This window comes from Myxine glutinosa, chromosome 1 (assembly GCF_964187855.1).
Source record: "Myxine glutinosa chromosome 1, kmMyxGlut1.1, whole genome shotgun sequence".
Taxonomy (NCBI): domain Eukaryota; kingdom Metazoa; phylum Chordata; class Myxini; order Myxiniformes; family Myxinidae; genus Myxine; species Myxine glutinosa.
Window position 1 is genome coordinate 439,939,865 of NC_136261.1, and position 23,082 is coordinate 439,962,946.

General features: G+C 41.6%; 2 protein-coding genes across 2 annotated transcripts in view; one reads left to right on the forward strand and one right to left on the reverse strand.

The window, feature by feature from the left end:
- The window catches only part of LOC137419623 (uncharacterized), a 336,266-nt gene extending 333,526 nt beyond the window's left edge, over positions 1-2,740 (reverse strand). The window contains exons 1-2 of the mRNA XM_078766882.1: positions 2,485-2,740; positions 1,781-2,314 (exon numbers count right to left, since the gene is read on the reverse strand). Of these exons, the coding sequence (XP_078623008.1) occupies positions 1,781-2,314; positions 2,485-2,740 (790 nt within the window). The remainder of the gene's footprint in view (positions 1-1,780; positions 2,315-2,484) is intronic.
- LOC144889679 (E3 ubiquitin/ISG15 ligase TRIM25-like) overlaps positions 1-23,082 on the forward strand; it is an 875,104-nt gene that overhangs the window by 258,103 nt on the left and 593,919 nt on the right. The gene's annotated exons all lie outside the window — the stretch shown is intronic.

Here is a 23,082-nt window from a genome sequence, read left to right on the forward strand (position 1 = left end):
GTAACTCAGATGTGAAAAAGAACTCTTCATTTAACCCTTTAACATGATTGCTAAAGGAGTCACGTGACCTCTCAATTGCGCTGATCATTCAAAAACCAAAATAGTACAAACACAACCAATACATAGATTTAAAAGTAATTTTGGTGCTCATCTAACAACAACTCTCAAGGGTAAAAAAAAAGTTGTTTGTAGAAAAAGGTGACCACTTAGCTAACTTTACAAAACATTCACCTTCAAATATACACACAAAATACATCATCATGAACGAGGGTAGATCCTCATATACAATGCCCGCCACAAACCCACGTGCCACCATCTACAAGCCACCACATGCCAACGGGTAAACCTCCAACATCTACCTCACTCACAATAAGGTGAGTTTTTCTGTTTGTTTGTGACCTTACTGCTTTGAGCTCCCAAGGTTAATCACAACGAAACCTTCCACAATGAGACGTTTTACAACAATGCACCTGAATAGGGGTATTAAACAGTCATGATGACGTCATTTGGCCCATTATTTCCATTGTGCACTCCCGAGTTAATCTATTTACGAACCCGAGGTAATTTCTTGACTTCAGCTTAATTCTTTTAAACCCTTTCCACCCCTTAGACACCCGACACCCCTCAAGCAGTACTTCGGAGGTACAACAAGCATGGATTGGAAATCTTCACTGATGGAATGGAATGAGGTTGTCGAAGTTACCAGCTCCACCCATTGCGACATATGCTCACTGAATATTTACATTGAATTCTTGTTTCTACCAATACACACTCCAAAGTTAATTTCTCACTTCAGGTCAGACATCTGCAAACCCCCTTCATTGATGGGTATCTTCTCTAGAATTCCCAATAACACAGACAGTGCATTTGTGCTTTTGGGACCTCTCTTTATTGCGAAATCCTTCACAAATTTAAGCTTCATGAAAAACATAGGCAGGAGACTTCTTCTGATTAACAATTTTACAACAAGAGTGTTCTCCCCACATCACACATGTCAATGAAACATGGACTACAGCAAAGATAGAGCAACAATTGATTTCCAAACTGCCATGGAAAGATGCCATCTGGGCATAACCAAAAAGGGACAAGAAAAACAACCAAATCAGACAGAAAACAAAATTCCTAAACACTCGTCACAATCAAAAACCTCAAATGGAACTTGGCTGGATACATGGCAAGTACAGAAACAAGAATTACAAACTGGCAGCCAAAGAAAAACCCTGAAAGAAGCACAATGAGATCCAAGATCAGATTGAGAGATTAAGTTCTGTTACCATTTGGGGTTATGGCATCAATTTTTCAATAATTCTCTATTATGGGAATATGGAGAACCAGATTAATAAATTTAATATTTTTTTAAGCTGTCATTTTTAAAATCCTCTTTACCTCATCCTCCATATCCTGGTATTTCAGATTTCAGCTCTCCTGTATGGATCTTCACATGTGATCTCAAACTGCTGTTATGAGAGAAACCTTTATCACATATCGAGCATTTGTGGGGATGCTCTCTTGTATGGATCATCATATGTGATTGTAAACTGTATTTTCGAGAGAAACTTTTATCGCATGTCGAGCATTTGTGAGGTTGCTCTCCTGAATGGATCCTCATATGTGATTTCAAATCGCGTTTTTGAGAGAAATCTTTATCACATATCGAGCATTTGTGAGGTTGCTCTCCTGTATGGATCCTCATATGTAATTTCAAATCGCGTTTTTGAGAGAAACCTTTATCACAGATCGAGCATTTGTGAGGGTCGCTCTCCTGTGTGGATCTTCATATGTCTATTCAAACTGCTGCTACGAGAGAAACCTTTATCACAGATCGAGCATTTGTGAGGTCGCTCTCCTGTATGGATCTTCATATGTAATTTCAAACTGCCACTATGAGAGGAACCTTTATCACAGATCGAGCATTTGTGGGGTCGCTCTCCTGTATGGATCCTCATATGTAATTTCAAACTGCTGCTATGAGAGAAACCTTTATCACAGATCGAGCATTTGTGAGGTCGCTCTCCTGTATGGATCCTCATATGTAATTCCGAACTGCTGCTACGAGGGAAACCTTTGTCACATATCGAGCATTTGTGCGGTCGCTCTCCTGTATGGATCCTCATATGTAATTTCAAACTGCTGCTATGAGAGAAACCTTTATCACAGATCGAGCATTTGTGAGGTCGCACTCCTGTATGGATCCTCATATGTGATTTCAAATCGCCTTTTTGAGAGAAACCTTTATCACATATCGAGCATTTGTGAGGTTGCTCTCCTGTATGGATCCTCATATGTTCTTTCAAACTGCTGCTATGAGAGAAACCTTTATCACAGATCGAGCATTTGTGAGGTCGCTCTCCTGTATGGATCCTCATATGTAATTTCAAACTGTTGCTATGAGAGAAACCACATTTTCACATATCGAGCATTTGTGATGTCGCTCGCCTGTATGGATCCTCATATGTGATTTCAATTCGCGTTTTTGAGAGAAACCTTTATCACATATCGAGCATTTGTGAGGTCGCTCTCCTGTATGGATCATCATATGCGATTTCAAATTGCTGCTTTGAGAGAAATCTTTATCACATATCGAGCATTTGTGAGGTCGCTCTCCTGTATGGATCCTCATATGTTCTTTCAAATTACCTTTTCGAGAGAAACATTTATCACAGGCAGAGCACTTGTGGGGGCGTTTTCCAGTGTGGATCCTCATGTGCATTTTGATGTGACTCGTTGAAGCAAAATCCATTCTGCACACATTACACTTGTAATGTATTCACCTTTCCAGAGCCTTTTTGTGTTTGTTTAATTTCATGTTAATCTTGGTGTTGCGAGGACCAGACATGCCCTTGCATTTTATATGAAGTGAGTCTTGATCTCGTGATTGCTTCTTCAGAAAAGGCTTCTTCTTCACCGTCAAGCTGCGACTGGACCTTTTTGGTCCCATATTCCTTCTGGATTGTTCTACAGAAACAAAGAACACATTTCCTTTTTTTTTTTGGTCAAAAACAAAATATTTAACTCTTTTCCAAAAATTATATATTTTGTATATGTTAATTATAAAATATATATGTTAATGTTTTACATTTTCACTCACCAGTTGCAAAACACGAAGCACTTCCATTTGTCATGTGAATATCATCTGAACCTTCCTTTGCAGAAGAACATTTTGAATCTTCTGTGACAGATGAATCGTTGTTGTGTTGTCTGCCTTCCATATTTACAGGATAGACATCACCTGTGTACAAATCAGCATCAGTCTTTTGCAGAGAAATGAGATTGAGGACTTCGAGAGAGCTCACAGAACATGTTACGTCATGGAATGTCCACTTCAATTTGAATATAATAATGAAATTAAAGATTGCTAAGAAGAAAAATTCCGGATATTAAGCGGCATTGAAGCAGTCTTATACATCACCCTAGATCACCCCCCCTATTTAACATGTTCAAGTATCACTAAATTGGAGCATAGCGGAAGTAACAAGAAGACGATTTGTGTTCAACAGTGTTCAAGTATTTAATGCAATATAAATAAAATGCAGATTGTAAAATTCATTCAAAAATATTCTGGAATTTACTTGCGTTGCACAGTCTATTGCATCACTCTATCTAACACATTACACTGGTCATTTGTGCCTGTTCTTTGTATCCTTTATGATGTCATTATAAACAGTACTTTTCCGGTTTGGAATTATTGCCAAGTAGGCAGACAAAGTTAAAATATTGTTGCAGACATAAGGTTTGGCGTGCTTCAAGAGTGGGACTTCTCAGACTCTCTCCGACCTCTGGACCTGGAAAGCCGCCGTACTGTGGATAGCTTCGTGGCCTCATGGGATGTGAAGCAACTACTGACAGATTGAGACCGCCAAACCTGGCAACACAATTGATCTCGGCAGGCGATCCTTTCATGGCATGAACAGGCAGGCAGCTTCTCCTCGGGTGCCCAGCACGTTCAAACAGCAGTGATTTCTCTGACGTCCCAGCTTTTCATCCACTTCCACACTCAATATTCTATCCCTTGTGAGCCTCCCTCTGTGGGAAAGTTTGGCGGCACATCCAATCGCCTGCCAATTAATTTAATTTTTGGCAATGACATTCGGCAGATTTCCTCCATGTTCTCCACATCCACTGCTCATGGTACGGACCTCCACAGACGTCACACACATACACGCAGCCACGTATCTTTCACCACACCCACTCACGCACCGTCGTACATCCCCAAACCATGCACGCTTACAAGCTGCCTCGGAAACAAGCGCACACAACTTACACACACTGGCCATCTCACAATCTCGCGCACACCATTTATTCACACGATCCACTCCACAGACAATCTCACTCCATTCACACACATAGGTCATGCTGTGTCACTCAATAAATGCTATACAATGGCACTGATCATTATGAACAAGAGCATTTATTCGAGGCACAGATCCACCAGCATATCTCCGACACCGTCAAGATGGCGTCCCAGCCATCTCTCCCACAATCCCGTTCCGGTTAAATCATCATCCCTTCCCAGCAATCCCTAAACATCCGGAAATTCACCAACAACAACAACAACAACAACCGCAAACTCGGAAATAATCAAGCACGTAAGAAAGAACACAACATTTTCTCCCCTCTCCCACAAAGTGCAGGTCTGGAATGAGGTCACAAAATCCTTAAAACGACTGGGGTGCTGGCAGGCTTTCTGAGGTCGTTGCAGTGCCCCCACAGGTTCAAGCCCTTCTTCTATATCAGCCATATCACCTGTATTGGTGGGGTACATACCAACTCCCATCTGGCTGTAAGGCTGGGTCACAGGGGCAGCCACTTTCCCTCGTCTGCTGGCGTGCCACCGAGACCCATCCTGAAGCTGGAAATTCACTGGTCCAAGCTGTCGGCTCACACGAGGTGTGGAGGACCAGCATGATTGCATGTTGTTTTTCCGATGAGGATATTTAACTCTGACCCAATCATGAACCTCTATCGCACGTAGCCTTGATCTGTGCACTCTGTCAAATTGTTGCTTCATGTGCTGCTGGCTCAGCTGTACGGCAATGCTGGCAGTAGGTGAGGGGAAGCAAGACCCCGTGGGTCGAAGCCTGTGCATCGGCAGCAATAGCTCACATTATGTCATTAACATTGCTGGTGAGGCACCTGTGGTGGTGTGCTTAATTGCCCTGTAGTGCATGAGGGTCTTTCGTCGGGCTGTTTTAAACACACAACCTTGAGCTAGGTGTGCTCGAATTCCATTCTTGAGGGTTTGGTTAAACCTTTCCACCCCTCCTTGGGCCTGTGGGTGGTACACGGCCATGCGGATATATTTAATTCCATTGACGTGAAGATACGTGGTGAACTCAGCTGAAATGAACCGTGGGCCATTATCTGTGGTAATGACCTGTGGCACCCCACAACGAGCTATCAGTGTGTCCCGGATGTGGATAATGTTCTGGGAGGTAACTGATCCCACAGAAACAACCTCAACCCATTGGAATGTAAATTGTATGCGACCACCAGATAGTGTTGATGGTGAGGGACACCACAAATTTCTCCACAAATGTCTAGTTGTAGGTGTTCCCTGGGGTTAGACAGCCAGGGAAATGGCTGCAATGGAGGTGATATGGGCTGCCAGCTTTGCCAAAGACTAAACAAGCTGTACCATCCTTTACCAATGTTTCAATGTCATGGTTGATGCTGGGCCACCACACCAGGTCACGGCAACGTTGCTTTACCTTAACCATGCCCAAGTGACCCTCCTGAGCCACACTCAACACTTGTGCTCACAGCATACTTGGCACCACCGTGCGGCGTTCTCACGCCACACAAAAATCGTTCCAACAGGATAGCTCGTCTTTCACCGGAGAAAACGGTATCAGATCGTCTGCTAATCTGGCCAGCCATCCCTCTGTAATATAGGAATGCAGGGTACCGAGAAGAGAGTCCTCCTTAGATGCCCGCTCGAGCTCCGGAAGGGATACCACATCATGTCGGGGTCCATGCATCAGTTGTATTAGATCCTGCTCTGTGTCTTCTGGTTCAGAACAAGTGTGAGCATCCATAACTGATCTGAATAAGTGGTCCGCCACGGTATTGTGACGTCCAGGTGTGGACTGAAGCTGGAAATTGTACTGCTGGAGTCGGTCCGACCACCAGTACAATCAGAGTGGCTTGTGTCCTGTGCCTGAGGTGGACATCAAAGCCCTGAGTGCCTGGTGATCTGTTCAGAGTGTAAAGGGCTGACCATACAGGTACAGATGCCAGCGTTTGCATGCCAATATGCAGGCCAATGCCTTTCTCTCTCTCCCATGGAATATTTTTGCTCCATGGGACTCAAGGCACGGGATGCAATAGCGATGGGTTTCTCCATGCCACCCTGCACATGGGACAAAATAGCCCCCAACGCCGTGGCCGAAGCATCACAGGTGACCAATGTGGCACTGTTGATGTCAAAATGAGCAGTAAAGGGGCTGTAGTGAGCTGAGCTTTCAACCTGTATATGGCTGCTTGACAAGATGGGGTCCAATTACAGGAGGCTTCCTTCCGAAGAAGCTGACATAATGGTGCAGTGATGGCTGAGTACTGTGGCAATAACCGGATGTCGTAGGCCACCATGTCCAGAAAGGAGGCCAGCTGAGAAACAGACTGAGGCTCAGCGATGCAGTGAATCACTCCCACATTGGACTGGAGAGGAGAAATCCCGTGAGGTGACAGCTTAAATCCCACAAACTCTACTTCGGGTACCGCAAAAACACATTTGTTGCCATTCAGTGTTAAGTTGTGCTGAGCAAGTTTCTGGAGCACTTGGACCAAGGGTTCATCATGTACTGAGGTGTTCGGACCATGTACCATTGTACCACTTTGTCATTTAAGTACAAGGACATGCCCGGGATGCCAGCGAAGATGGATGACATAATCTTTTGAAAACAGCTGGGTGTTTAGCATAAGCCAAACGGCATATGTCACAAAAGCCGTAAGGTCCCTCCTGCCTGAAGCAAGGGGAACTTGGCGATAACCTTGGCATAAGTCCAACTTCCCAAAGACCGTAGAGCCGTAGAAACAGGTCTTCAGCTGTTGGAAGCAGATATTTGTCGGGAAGAATTGCTATGTTCACCGCACGCAAGTCTACACAAACTCTAAGTCCCCTGGACTTTTTATTTGCTATAACGAGGTTGGAAATCCAGGGGGATGCATTGATAGGCTCTTTTATGCCAGTCTCCAAGAGGACATGCAATTTAGTCGCGACCTGGTCCCACAAGGCAAGGGGAATGCGGCGTCGTGGCTGAATAACCGGAGCCACAGCAGGATTTACTTTGGGTTGGTGACAAATGCACAGAGGATGCCGAAGGCATCAAAGCGTGCAGGCCATTGTTGCCGCCAGGGGGGAGGACACTTGCAATATGGCCGTGCCACTATAATCCATCAGGGAAGACCCAAAAGAAGTAAACAGGTCGAGGCCCATTCAATTATCACCGTTTTTTGTAATGTAGAATGTAAACTTAGACAAGTCAGGAGACGACGATGATTCACAAGCGAGCGGCATTCAACGACAAAGGATGGACTATAACCGAAACAGGCCCGGACAGTCCAGGCCCGGAAATGTCAAAACGAAGGTTACTGACCTTAAAATGAGATAGAAAATAATGTTTAAACAGTCATGAGGTTCGTCAGCTACACGATACCGAAAATTCGGTGAAAAATGAAATGAAAAAAATAAAATAATATTAATGAAAAAAATAAAGATAAAAATAAAAATGGAAAATCGAGCTCCGTAGGGTGAGACACATGACATTGGCCAAACCAAATATCGAAACCCCTGTCAGATTCCACCAAACCCCTTGGAGAAGATGTAGCTTGAATTTGATTACCCCTTAAAGGCCATCTTTTTCGGGCGTGGCTTTACCCACAATGGGCGCAATATGCCCACTCTCGGCAGGACACAACTAGACCATGATATCAACCTCCCACCCAAGTTTCATCAAGATCGTATGATATCATCGGGTAGTTATGCTGCGGACAGACAGACACACACACAGATGCACACACAGACAGACGCACACACATGATGAATATCGTGGTCACTTGATAACTCGTGAACCAAAAGAGACTGGACACCATGACGTACTGACAGCTGTAATGTGCTCATTACACCAATTTTGGCATGTCTGTAACCAGTGAGGGTGGGAGAGGACCGTTGCAGGGTCATGTCAGAAAAATATCGTCTGTACATTTCCAAATTCAGGAGAGACACCTTGGCACCTGTGTCTGGGAGCAGAGGTATGCACATGTCATTGAGAAAGACAACACGTTTTAAAATTTGATGAAGTTGATCGGACAGAATAGATTTTGGCTGGTGCAGTATACGAGGTCTGTGGTTGAACGGTTGCTTGTGTTGAGGTGGAGTGACTTCACCTGGCAAAGTGGTTAGATTTTCCACAATTTCTGCACCGTTGGCCTCGGGCAGAGCAATTAGCAGCCCTGGACTCGTGCCTAGTGGACCCACAGTTTCAGCAATGCAGTGTAGAATGTGTTCGGTGCTGCTGCGTATGTTGTACTGTAAGCTCAGTGGCATCTGGTGTGAGAGTTTGCCGAATTCCCTGAACTGCCCAGTCTGTAGCTGTGGCAGGTGAGAGTGTTCTGATAAGTTTTTGTGCACTGTGGTAAGCTGCTTCCACTTGACTGGCTATCGTTATGGGTTGAGTCAAGGTTAGGTCATCAGATTCGAGTAAAAGTCTCCCCCTCACTTGTGCACTCAATGTTTTCTCGATCAGTTGATCTCCAATCATCTCATCGTGAAGTGCACAAAATGTATAAGGAAGTGCTAATTCACTCAATGTATAAATGTATTGGAGAATTGAGTCACTGGGCCTCTGGCCTTGTCGGAATTTGAACCATTGAATGAGGGTGCTCCGAGTGGCTCCGAAATGCGCAGCAAGCATGGCATTGGCTGCTGCATAGGTGGGTGCAGGACCCAGCGTGAAGAAAATGCATTGACCCTCCATGCCCAGGCAGTGTATCAGCAAAGGCCATCTCTGTGAATCCTCCACATTTTGCAGATTCATTGCAAGCAGGTAGGTATGAAAGGATGACAACCACCTCGGCCATGGAAGGGACGGTTTTCCTGGTAAAGCCAAAAATGGCACCGGTGAGGAAATCAGAAATTCTGCCAATTTCCTGAGCAAATGTTGTGTCACTCAAAAAATGCTAAACAATGGCACTGATCGTTATGAACAAGACCGTTTATTTGAGGGACAGATCCACCAGCATATCTCCAACACCGTGAAGATGGTGTCCGGGCCATCTCTCCCACACAATCCCCTTCCAGTAACATCAGTATCCCTGAGGAACACTAACATTCATATAATGCACAGGGGATTACTGTCCCTCATGTACCACAGAGATTTGACGATTTGCAAGGAAGTCAGAGATTGTATCAAGCAATTCTCCAGAAATGCCATATGATTTCAGCCTTGAGACGTCGAGAGCAACAACCCTGGCTTTTCCACAATGATCCAAAACATCATTCACATGTTCAGTGATTAGGGATAGCACATCACCAGTAGACCTTGACCGTCTGAAGCCATACTGAACATCAGTTAGAAGGTTGTAGGTTTCTAGATGAGTCATGAATTGTTGTTTTATCAAGAGTATTTCAAGGACAATATATCAAGGATATGAATATGAATTGTTTTATCAAGGATGTTTTATCAAGAATTGTATCAAGGATATCAAGGATAATACTTTGCTGATAATGGGTAGCAGGCTAACAGGCCAAGAGTTAGAAGGATCTGATTACTCACTGGGGCCTTTAAAGACAGGGACTAGAAAAGCCTGCTTCCAGCTCAGTGGAAACAGACTTCTTCCAAATCCTGGTGGCATCTTGTCAAATCTGTTTCTGGTGTTTGTTTCCCCCTCCATCCCCTCCCTTACCTCAAACGGCTACACACCTGACTCCGCACGTGAAAAAGCTGAACGCCTCAACTCGATGTTTGCCTCAAAATATTGTGTCCCAAACCCATCTCTCTCTTTAGCCACCATACCCAGTCATTCCCAGCTGCTCCTGGACTCTGTGCCCTTCTCTCATGACAAGGTGGAGAGGTTTTGGCCAATCCTCGAGTCTGATTCTGCAACTGGACAAGACGGCATCAGCCCACGGGTGCTAAAATCCTGTTCTTCCACTCTTTCACACCCTCTCTCTGTTCTTTTCACCGTCTCTTTTGCTCAAGGTCATCTGCCATTATCTTGAAAATCAGCCAACATTACCGCTTTACACAAAAAGGTGCAAAAACAGATCCTTGCAACTACAGACCAATCAGCCTGCTCCCAATTATCAGCAAAGTCATAGAATCCATCATTGCTTCAGATATCAAATCCTTCCTCTTCTCCATTGGCTCAATCTCTGATCATCAATTTGGATTCAGTCCAGGTCACTCTACTCTCTACATGCTGCTTGTGCTGTCTCAGCAATGGATGGAGGTCCTCAATGTCAAACAGAAAATTAGAGCAGTCTTCCTTGACATATCTCGTGGCTTCGATACGGTCTGCCACCCTGCTCTGCTCACCAAACTCTCCTCCTCTGGTATTGTGGAAGTGTAAAATTTATCTGTGAACCGAGTAATTTTTTCCAGACACCACCTAGTCCAAATCGTGTGTTTAGGTCCTACTCACCTCGTGAACAAGTTTTTTTTATGATTTCCATCAAGTAGTTAAAATTTGTCTTCAGTAGGTGAGTTATCTCTGGCATTGGGTAGAATGGGTTTTTTACGTCGCCATCACAACAGCGAGATATTTAAACTATTTACCGTGATACATATAAGTTTATACATTTTTTATACTACACATTATTTTTTGCTACATCTTTAGTGGTAAAATAGAGAGTGTTTGCATCTAAATTCCATTCAGAACTGTCGGGAAATTAAAAAGCAAAACAATTATTTTACGGTGTTTGCTGAAAAAGGAGGGAGCGTCGGCGAATTATCGCTGGCACCCTGACCAAATTTATTTGATAGGGAAAGTGTAAAACCACAGAATGGTAAATCATTTTGGTGTAGTTTTAATAAAGGTACTGTAATTATTTCTTTATGTCTAAGGGTCATATAGTTAGATATGGCGCTTTGAAATATAGTGTTGGATTAGGTCTTCCCAGATGATAAATTTATTCTGTGCAATGTCGAATTTTGAATCAGTAAATCTCATTACGTTATGTCTTTAAAATATACTCTAATAGATATCTACAAGGTTTTTTACCGAGTTCAATCAGCAGGTTATCGAAAAATATTGTTTTCAAGGTAAAATACTTAACTGGTTTACAACTTCCATTGTGTTTGATAAAAACGAATCTCCATCTTCACAATGCTCTGCATTTTAAATGTTTGCTTACAATTAAGGTGAAATAATGTGTACGTGACCTGTGGGGATGGGATCCACATGTACCTTTCTTTCTAACCACTTGCTTCGCATGCAAGTTAATCTTATGACTGGTTTTTAAAGTCTTGAAAATTGTGTATGGAACTATCAAAAGATTGTATGCAGTCTTGTTTTTTTTAAAGAGCCATATAGAAAAACATTCGGGGATAGGTGCCTGTGGATTGATGCATTGGTAAATTGGATAGGGACCTCCTTATTGCATACACGTTTGCTTCAGTAGGGGAGCTATCTCCGGCATTTTGAGTTTTAAAAAAAACTGTCAGGACTTCCCCGGAATTCTTTTTCAAAGCAATAATTAAAATTATAGACATCTACTGAATTATCTGGATAGTTATGCTAAAATCCTGTGAAACAATAATGTTAAAGATGAATGAATTACGGATAGCATGCAGGTTTGAAATTATAACCTCATGTGCTTGCAAAACTCATTCAAGTATTTCTAAATTTATATTCAGAAATATGATGAGTAAAAGATATATCCACTTATTTCTTCCAAGGTTTGAAAAAGCTTTACATTGAGATAGTCAGTGAATGACTTTCATATGTCCTTAAAGTCTCCAAGCATAATTGGGGGAGTTTTGGCTCTGCAGAGTCTGGTGCGAACAAAGGAAGAACGGATGTTCCTTACCAAGGATATTTTAATATGCAGACCGAATCGAACTCACTCAGCCGGAAGTCTGCCCAACCCAACATTTCACTCGACCTATCAAATTGCATTTCCCCATTTCTCTATCCCTCCCACCCATATTTGGTTCAACCCAATCCTTCTACTCTCTTCCCCTTTTTCTTCATGCGACCAATCCCATATTCGCTCCTCCCTTTACTTGCTCGTCCCAATTTATTTCTTTTGCTTCCAGCTGGTATAAAAAGACGTGTTGTGAGTTTCAGCTGCAAGATTCCACTTGGTTGTAAATACTGTAAGTTGATATTGTATATTGTGTATGTTGGTGTATTTGTTGCGTCTTTATGACGTTTTCTTTGAGGTACATCTCTACTGTACCAGGAATTTCACTTTACGACTTTGACTTAGGATTTTATTGTGTATCTTGCAATGTGTTCTTCTTGATTTGCAGTGTGTTCTTCTTGATTTGCAGTGTGTTCTTCTTGATTTGCAGAGTGTTCTTCTTGATTTGCAGAGTGTTCTTCTTGATTTGCAGTGTGTTCTTCTTGATTTGCAGTGTGTTATTCTTGATTTGCAGTGTGTTCTTCTTGATTTGCAGAGTGTTCTTCTTGATTTGCAGTGTGTTCTTCTTGATTTGCAGTGTGTTCTTCATGGTTAAGAAAGGGTTTATTGTTTCTTACTGTGTATCTTCTTGTAAACAAAAGTGAGATCCTCCTTGGGAATTAAAAATCTGTCAATCCTTCTTCTGACAAAAGGTTTGGACATTTAATTCTTGATTCATCAATTACTTCAGGTCTAAATTCCTCAACAAAGATGGCGACCGTGACTTTGTTCTGACTGAGATGATCTGGATAGAGGAGAGCAGTGCATGAACTGTGCTCTCTCCCCCCTCACTCCTGTCACCTCGTAACGTATCCAATGAACTGATTGCTGATTTTGATACCCGAGTATTATGTTCATTGGGGTTGTTGTTGTATTTGCATTTGTGTCGATTGTGTTTAATGTAAATTGCGGCTGTATGTATATATTGAAATTGTGGCTGTATGTTTAATGTGTGGCAGTTGAATGTCATGGCTGATTCAGTTAAAAGAGGGAACCGGGCCTTGATCAGGCGAAATCCCAGTTAGTGTCCACAGTTAGTCGTGATGTTGTTGACCTGTGCCACAAACTCCCTCTTTCTGCAGAAGAGTTGGGGTTGTGGTCCGGTGTCCTTGCTGTAGCCCTAGCCTGAGTATGTCGGGTGCAGTGGGGTTTGACATTTGGTCAAGTGCATTGTACATTGAACGGGAAGACTGTGTATTTTTATTTGTGTTTTCCCTGTATTTTGTATCTGTAAAAATTAATTGGGAGATGTATTTGTAAATGGGTATGGAGTTGAATCTGTCGTTTTTTCGTGAGTTGTATCAAGTGCAAGAGTGAGTTTTTGGTGTGTGTGTGTGGCTGTGTGCGTGTCTTGAATGGTGTGGTAGAGATATGGGTGAATGAGAATGTGTAGTGTGATCGATAGATTTAAATATTTGTTTTGTTTGAAAAGGTTGCATGCCTGTTTAAATTCAGCCAGGCAGGAGTTGGTTCAAGAGAAACTGTTTAACGAATGTCCAGTGAGCTGGCTGGAAAAATAAAAAAAATAAAAAGTGAAATCGCATGCAAATTAGTGAATTGGGAAAAGTAAACGGAAATTGAGAATTAATAAGAATGAGTGATGTGAATTTGGTTGTTCCATCGGTTAAATCATATTTAATTAGCACATCACGACTTGGATGATAATTAGGTGCAACAACATTGTACGAAGTGCTATGGTGTGCTTGGTGTTTTACAGACAGGCTGAAAGCTGTAATCCACTTGGATTGTGGTTGAAGCTGGCCTTTGTATGTATGGATGTATTAATGGAAAATATATACAGTGCATTCAGAAAGTATTCAGACCCCTTCTCTTTTTCACATATTGTTATGTTGCAGCCTTATGCTGAAATCGTTTAAATTCATTTTTTCCCTCATCAATATACACTCAATACACCATAACAACAAAGAGAAAACAGGATTTCAGAAAGTTTTGCAAATTTATTAAAAAGAAAAAACTGAAATGTCACATTGACATAAGTATTCATACCCTTTGCTATGACACTTGAAATTTAGCTCAGGTGCCTCCCATTTCTCTTGATCATCTTTGAGATGTTTCTACACCTTGATTGGAATCCACCTGTGGTAAATTCAATTGATTGGACATGATTTGGAAAGGCACATACCTGTCTATATAAGGTCTCACAGCTGACGATGCATATCAGAGCAAAAACCAAGCCATGAGGTCGAAGGAACTGCCTGCAGAGCTCAGAGACAGGATTGTGTCGAGGAACAGATTTGGGGATGCCTACAAAAAGATTTCTGCTGCATTGAAGGTTCCCAAGAGCATAGTGGCCTCCATAATTCTTAAATGGAAGAAGTTTGGAACAACCAGGACTCTTCCTTGAGCAGTCCGCCCGGCCAAACAGAGCAATCGGGGGAGAAGGGCCTTGGTAAGAGAGGTGACCAAGAACCCGATGATCACTCTGGCTGAGCTCCAGAGATCCTGTGTGGAGATGGGAGAAACTTCCAGAAGGACAACCATCACTGCAACACTCCACCAATCTGGGCTTTATGGCAGAGTGGCCAGACTGAAGCCTCCCTCAGGTGAAAGACACATGAAAACCCGCTTGGAGATGCAAAAAGGCAACCTAAAGGACAATAAGACTGTGAGAAACAAGATTCTGTCGTCTGATGAAACCAAGATTGAACTGTTTGGCTTCCACCTGGCCACTCCACCATAAAGCCCAGATCGGTGGTGTTGCAGTGATGGTTGTCCTTCTGGAAGTTTCTCCCATCTCCACACAGGATCTCTGGAGCTCAGCCAGAGTGACCATCGGGTTCTTGGTCACCTCTCTTACCAAGGCCCTTCTCCCCTGATTGCTCAGTTTGGCCGGGCGGACTGCTCAAGGAAGAGTCCTGGTTGTTCCAAACTTCTTCCATTTAAGAATTATGGAGGCCACTATGCTCTTGGGAACCTTCAATGCAGCAGAAATTTTTTGGTAGGCTTCCCCAGATCTGTGCCTCAACACAATCAGGTCTCTGAGCTCTGCAGGCAGTTCCTTCGACCTCATGGCTTGGTTTTTGCTCTGATATGCATCGTCAGCTGTGAGACCATATATAGACAGGTATGTGCCTTTCCAAATCATGTCCAAGCAATTGAATTTTTTTTTTTTTTTTTTTTTGTATACTGAATCGAGGCTCGTGAAAGAGCTGACATTTACTTCACAAACAAATCAACCAGACAAACAAACTATATAAAAAGAGGGAGCGGAAGACAAGAGAAGGGGAAGCACACAAACACTTGAGAGCACACAACATTTAAGAGCAGGGAGATGTGTGGGAGGGAGAGGGCTTGGGGGGAGGAGGCGTGGGAAGGGGGAGGGGAGGGTGGGAGAAGTATAAAACACAAGGACACCAAGGACTTCCAGGACAGAAGTTGGTATTTCAAAAAAGTGGAATTGGGGTGAAATTAGCGGGGATAGAAAAGATCAAGGTTTTGGATGGGGGAAGATAAGAGATGGTGGTGAACAGCTGTTTTAAAGACCTGGAGGGTGGGATTGAAGAGAGTGAGGGAGTTTGTTCCAGAGGCGGGAGAAAAGAGGAATGAAGGAGTGAAGGTGAGCAGAGAGTCCTGATTTTGGCAGTTTAACCATAAGAGGGTTGCAGGCAGATCTTGTGTGACCTGTAGGAATATTTGCGGGACAGAGCCCAGAGAGAGCTGGGGGGGCAAGGCCAGAGAGGAGTCGGTAGAAGACGGAAAGACCACCAACCTGCCTGCGGTGAGTGAGTGAGAGGCCCTTGGAGTTAGCTTCATCGCAGGAGAATTTACCACAGGTGGACTCCAATCAAGGTGTAGAAACATCTCAAAGATGATAAAGAGAAATGGGAGGCATCTGAGCTAAATTTCAAGTGTCATAGCAAAGGGTATGAATACTTATGTCAATGTGATATTTCAGTTTTTTCTTTTCAATAAATTTGCAAAACTTTCTAAAATCCTGTTTTCGCTTTGTAATTATGGGATATTGAGTGTAGATTGACGATATAAAAAATGAATTTAAACGATTTCAGCACAAGGCTGCAACATAACAAAATGTGAAAAAAGTGAAGGCGTCTGAATACTTTCTGAATGCACTGTATATTTGAAAAGATATATTGTGTCTTAAAACACACAAAGGGTGCACGTGCCATTTCAGTTACGGAAATGGGCAAGTATTTTTGATCCAGCTGACGTTCTGAGTGATGATTTGGAACATTGTGTGTTTGATCAATATTAAGGACACAAGCCTTTCTGTGCGATTGCATGTTGACCTTTTGATCAATTTATACATATTCTACATTATTTACATATCTATGATCATTGCATGACAGGTGGTTAAAATTATGTGAACAGGTGGAAAGGATAGGGATTTAAAATTTAATGTTCAATGGGCAGGCTAAAATTGTGTACATAATTTGTGAACGAGAGAAATAATGCAAAATTACGATGTTATTCTTGTAAATTTCTGCACGTTTTGTGGGCCTTGTGGTCTGATCTGATCAACCATTCCTCCACTCACTGATCAACCATTCCAACCATTCACTCTGATCAAACATTCCTCCACTCCGAACTTCATCAATGCCCATGTCAATACTTCGAGTGGAACCCTATCGAATGCTTTCTTCAGATCAACAAACACAAGAAACAACTACTTCCTCTTCTCCATGTACTTCTCCTGCAACTGCCTCACAATAAAAAGCACATCTGTCGTTCCTCTTCCTGGCATAAATCCAAACTGCATTTCGTCAGTCTTCACTTTCTTCCTTATCCTCCTCTCCAACACCCTTTCCAATACCTTCATTGCATGCTCCAATAACTTTATCGCTCGGTATGAGCCACACTCCAGAGTGTCACCTTTCCCCTTGTACAGAGGGACGAGGGTACTCAGTTCCCAAACCACTGGAATGCGGCCTTCTTTCACCTCCAGATTACAGATCTCTGTCATTCCCTTCACACCCCAACTTCCTGCTGCCTTCAACATATCTCCCACAACTCCCGTCGGCCCTCCCGCTTTTCTACTCTTCATTGCTTTTATCGCTTCCTCAACTTCCTTCTCAGTTATCTTCTCTGCCGGTCCTAAAACTGGGTTACTCTCTATGTTGCCATCCCATTCATTCTCTTCATTCAACAGCATTTCCATATATCTCTTCCATATTCCTTTAATTCCATCTGGGTCCACAATGATTTGCCCCACTTCATCCTTCAAGCAACTCACCCCCATCACATCACACCTCTCTTTCGCCATCTGCTTTGCAATCCTGAATACCGCTCTCTGACCCTCTTCCAAATCCAAGCATTCTCCGAACATTTCCTGCATGCCTCCTGCGCCTTTGCTACCTCTTTCTTTGCAGCCTTCCTGGCTGCCTTATAACTTTATGGTCTGCCTTTTCTGCTCCCTTACCCTTTGCCTTCTGCCACTCCTTGAACTTCTTCCTCTTCTCGTCAATCCTCTTTCCAACTTCATCATCCCACCACCATGTTTCCGAGTGCCATGTTAGTAGTGTATATATGTTGCTTCTGGGACACTCTCATTTTCCCATTGACTTACATGTTAATTTTTCCCCTCCCTCATTGCCCCTAAACACCTCTATTTCTCTCACCCTGTTCTTTACGAACCTTCTCACCTTTTGACATGTTATCCTTATTCATTAGACCACTTAAACAATGGTCCTTCTGTGTGAACCTGTGATCCTTCTGACCTTATGGACCTTTTAACCTTTTACTCTTAATATCATCTGGTGAATCATCTTTGGCCCACTCAAACAACGACCCTACAAATATTTGTTTATGTGTGGGAAATAATTTAATTCTCCTACAACTCTCCTCACCGTCTAATACATTAACAAAAAATATGTTTGAGTTTGGTTCTTTCTCAAGATATTTTAACTGAGCTAAGATAAAATGGTAAACCTCCCTCAATGTTCTTGTTTGAGCACCTCCAGTGCCACACACTTTTTGGTAGGCTCTGCCCACTTTTTGTTAAGCTCCGTCCACTTTTTGGTAAGCCACGCCCACTTTTTGTTAGGCCACGCCCACTTTTACTAAGCCCCGCCCACTTTTTGTGGAGCCCCGCCCACTTTTTGCTAAGCCCCGCCCACTTTTTGCTAAGCCCCACCCACTTTATAAACTCTTCAGCATTGTATCATTTCCAGGTAATACATTACATCATTTTCAGGGAATTTCCATCACATCATTTCCAGTTAAGACACGCCCAGGGAATTTCCACAGGAAATGACACACCCAGTCCTTATAAAAGGCACCGACCACACAGGCTTTTTCAAACACGCTTTCTGCTTCACTTGAGAATGGACTACTATGCCGAAATGGAATGGGATAACTTTGCTATTCCTTGGAGTCCTACTACCTGTGTAGAACTCAACCTTCAGATTGATGAACTGGACTCGAACCTCTTATCAATGGAGGTAAGTTTGTTTATTTATTTATTTATTTATTTAATTTTTTTTTTTTTTTAGATGAGACTCATGTAAGAGTTAACAAAGTTTATTTTAATATTCATAGAGCTTGATTTATACAAATAAAAATATTGTATTAAATTAATACATTGTTATTTTCTTTCACAGGAAATTGTATCTGAGATACGAAATGAAAATTCTGCTTTTAACACAACTTGGGATGAAGTTATTTTTTTGTTTGAAGACATTTTGAACAACCAAGACCCCCAGAACGAGTTCTACCTTTATGACCCAGCCAAAGAGTTATACCTTGGAGATCCACAAAATCCTGAAAAAGAGTTTTACCATGATGATACTTGTTGTGAGTTATCAAAACAAAACCCACTGAACAAGTTCTACCTTGATGAGCCAGAATACAAGTCATACATTGGAGACCCACAAATTTCTGAAAATTGGGAATGGGGAGTTCTCCCTGATGGTCCGCAGTTATACTATGTGAGACACATCATAGAAACCCTAAAAAATTGGGCAAGGAGAGTTCTCCCTGATGGTCCGCAGTTATACTATGTGAGACACATCATAGAAACCCTAAAAAATTGGGCAAGGAGAGTTCTCCCTGATGGTCCGCAGTTATACTATGTGAGACACATCATAGAAACCCTAAAAAATTGGGCAAGGAGAGTTCTCCCTGATGGTCCGCAGTTATACTATGTGAGACACATCATAGAAACCCTAAAAAATTGGGAAAGGGAAGTTTTCCCTGATGGTCCGCAGTTATACTATGTGAGACTTATCACGGAAACCCCCAATATTTCTGAAAATTGTGGTTCTACCTTGGGGACTTGGAAAGATGGTTATATTTTTGGAGACTCGGAATGGGGGTTTTGTTTTGATGACTCGGAATGTGATACCTATCTTGGAGGCTCAACAGGAATGTGGTTATACCTTGGGAACTTGGAAAGTTGGTTTTATTTTGGAGACTCTACCTGTGGGGTCCATCTTGGAGACTCTTTGGATTCTAAAGCAATGAACAATGTTATTTGTTTAATGACGCTTGATTTAAGCAATATCAAGAAAGTTCGAGGAAGAAAATGCTGGAAAATTCTTTCTTCCCATTTCTACTTCTTCAAACTTGAAAGCCTTGAAAGACAGAATTGGAAGAAGAGGAAAAAAAAAAAATGAAATACATATTTTTAAAAAAGAAGAAAAAAAAGATTAGGTTAGTGTTTGGGTGGGATTTTGAATGTGAGGGTTAGGGATGGGGTTGGGTTAGGGATGGGGTTGGGTTAGGGTTGGGATTTTGAATGTGAGGGTTAGGGTTGGGGTTGGGTTAGGGATGGGGTTGGGTTAGGGTTGGGATTTTGAATGTGAGGGTTAGGGATTGGTTGGGTTAGGGATGGGGTTGGGTTAGGGATGGGGTTGGGTTAGGGATGGGGTTGGGTTAGGGATGGGGTTGGGTTGGGGATGGGGTTGGGTTAGGGATGGGTTGGGTTAGGGATGGGGTTGGGTTAGGGATGGGGTTGGGTTTGGGATGGGGTTGGGTTAGGGATGGGTTTGGGTTAGGGATGGGGTTGGGTTAGGGATGGGGTTGGGTTAGGGTTTGTATATTATTATGACTCACTCACACATACACACACACACAAAAGTTAAGCCCCAACTGGAAAGTTGAGGGATTCTGTGTTTGGGGTTCACAGATTTAAAAACGTATCCCCATTATATACATACAAAAGTTAAGCCCCAACTGAAACGTTGTGGGATTCTGTGTTTGGGGTTCACAGATTTAAAAACGTATCCCCATTATACACACACAAAAGTTAAGCCCCAACTGGAAAGTTGAGGGATTCTGTGTTTGGGGTTCACAGATTTAAAAACGTATCCCCATTATATACATACAAAAGTTAAGCCCCAACTGAAACGTTGTGGGATTCTGTGTTTGGGGTTCACAGATTTAAAAACGTATCCCCATTACATTTTATTTATTTATTTATTATTTTCAAGGGTATTATCTGCTTACTTGTGTTTTTTGTAATTCTTGCGAGTAAAATGAACCCAAGATTTCTTCTCCATTTAAATCATATAATTTGTAGGTCCAAGGGACTGTATCCATTACATCAATGATTTTAAATAATTCACGAGTCCATTTTTGTGTATAACCTTTCTCAAAATGACTTTTCCATTTGTATATTCTTACAATATCACCAACTTTGAACTTGGGCTTTCTCAAATTAATCTCCTTTTCATATTCTAATTTTGTAAATGTTTCTGATGGTTTTGATTTTGTTGATGAATGAACTGTATTGTTGTAATCATCTACAATATCCTGAATTAAATACACCCATTTTTGAGAACCGAGTTGTGTGAATTTTTTATATAATTTCTCTTTCAAAGTACGATTAAAACGCTCAATAACAACTGCCTTTCCTTCATTAAAGGTGCTGTATAATTTAATACCCTTCCCCTTAAGAAATTTCATGAATATTTTGTTGTAGAACTCTGTTCCCTCATCGGTCCACAGTTTCTTTGGTTTTCTTTTATCCCTATCACATATTAGCTTAAAGGCTAACATTAAAGTATCACCCCTTTTATTTTTTAAAGGGACAACCCAGGCAAATCTACTCCTCAAATCAATAACGGTTAAAGCATACCTGTATCCCTTATCATTATTTAGTTCGATTAAATCAGCGGACCATATGTGGTCGGTGTATTTAGAATAAACCTTCCTTCTTTTAAACTTTGTGATTATAGGTTTGTGTAATTCTTCAGCCAAAAGCTCCTCAGTCTTGATGACATCATTAGAGCCTAATAGTTTTTTGAGGAATAACCAAGACCAAGTTTCAATTTAGCATTTATCAAATTTCTCACAATAAACCTATCAACTTTCTCTCTCAACGTTGGATTTTGTATCAAAGACAAATTATACAACATTTCGCTGTCGGCTTTATGTTTTTCAGTCAACGTAGTGGTTTTCCCATAAGCAATATCATGCTTCATACACACTTCGTCAACCCTATTTGTAGGTTTAGACCAAGGTTTAGGATTGTCAGCCTCATCTAATCTTTTATCCAAGTTTGTTCCTGGACCACAGAAAGAATACCCTGGAAGGTGTAATTCCCCTGGAATTCCAGTTGTTGTAAATTTACTTCCTGACAGAAACTTTTGTATGTCTCCTCCTCTTTTAGGAGAGATGAATTGGCACTTTTTAGAGCCACACACTTGACATATTCCTTTTTGACAAACTCTATTATTTTTAGCTTTAACATAAGAGATATTTTTAGATTTAGTTTTCTTTTTACATTTGAGACAATAACTCATATTTATTTATCAGAAAAATTCCGACAGAGTATCAAAACCTTTTTGGTTTTCAACATATACATTTCAATCTTGATTTTTAAAACATAAAGAATCCTAAGGAATGCCTTCACTCTCTCCTCCATTTATTTACAAATAAAACTAACTAAAGTCAATTACACCGACATCATCAACCACATAATCTTTTCCTTCTTCTTCTTCTTTATCCCCACTTTCTCGTTTAAATCTCCTCCCTGAAACTGAAGACATTGACGTCGTTATTCTTGAAAATAATATTTTCATTAGACTTCTCATTTCTTTATTTTCCTCCTCAGTGCGTTGAGTTTGATTTATTTGCTGTAATACCTTCAATCTTTTATTAATCTCACTGATTTCCATCTTTTTATATTTTTCCTCCCTCTCTCTTTGCTCCCTCTCCTCCTTCTCTCTTTTCTCCCTTTCCTCCTTCTCTCTTTTCTCCCTTTCCTCCCTTTCCTCCTTCTCCTTTTTCTCTCTTTTCTCCCTTTCCTCCCTCTCCTCCTCCTTTTTCTCCCTTTCCTCCTTCTCCTTTTTCTCTCTTTCCTCCTTCTCTTCTTTAACTCCTTCCTCATTTATCTTAGCAATTTTTGATATCAATATTTTCACAGCATTCATTCTTTCTTTATTTTCCTCTTCGGTGAGTTGAGATTGATCTTCTTGCTGTAATACATCCACTCTTTTTTGAATCGCTCTGATTTCCATCTCCCTCTCTCTTTGTTCCCTCTCCTCCTTCTCTCTTTTCTCTCTCTCTTCTTCAACTCCTTCCTCATCCCTTGCTACCCTTGAGTTTAAACCCCAAAGAATATTATACATATACTCATCTGGATTTTGAGATATTCTTGTATCTATAATTATTTTTCTCATAATAGGATACCAATAAGATTTGTTGACGATTTCTAAAAGAGTTTTATATTTCATAACTTTGAGAAGTTCATTTTTATTTAATACTTTAAACAAGTCTCTATTTGTGGGTTTAACAATATCAGTATAAGGCCAGTTTTTTATGACAAAATTCCCATGTATATGCTCCAAATCATAAGGTATGTAATACCGAGCACCCTTTTCTTGTAGGTATCCTTGAATACAAAAATTATAATTCTCTTGTAGTCTTCTTCCTGCCATTTATGTATCAGAAATATATGTGAGATTAATATTATGACAGGTAATACCACCCCATCTTCCCACTACCAAATCGGTTTGTATTCCTCGGCTTTCTATCCT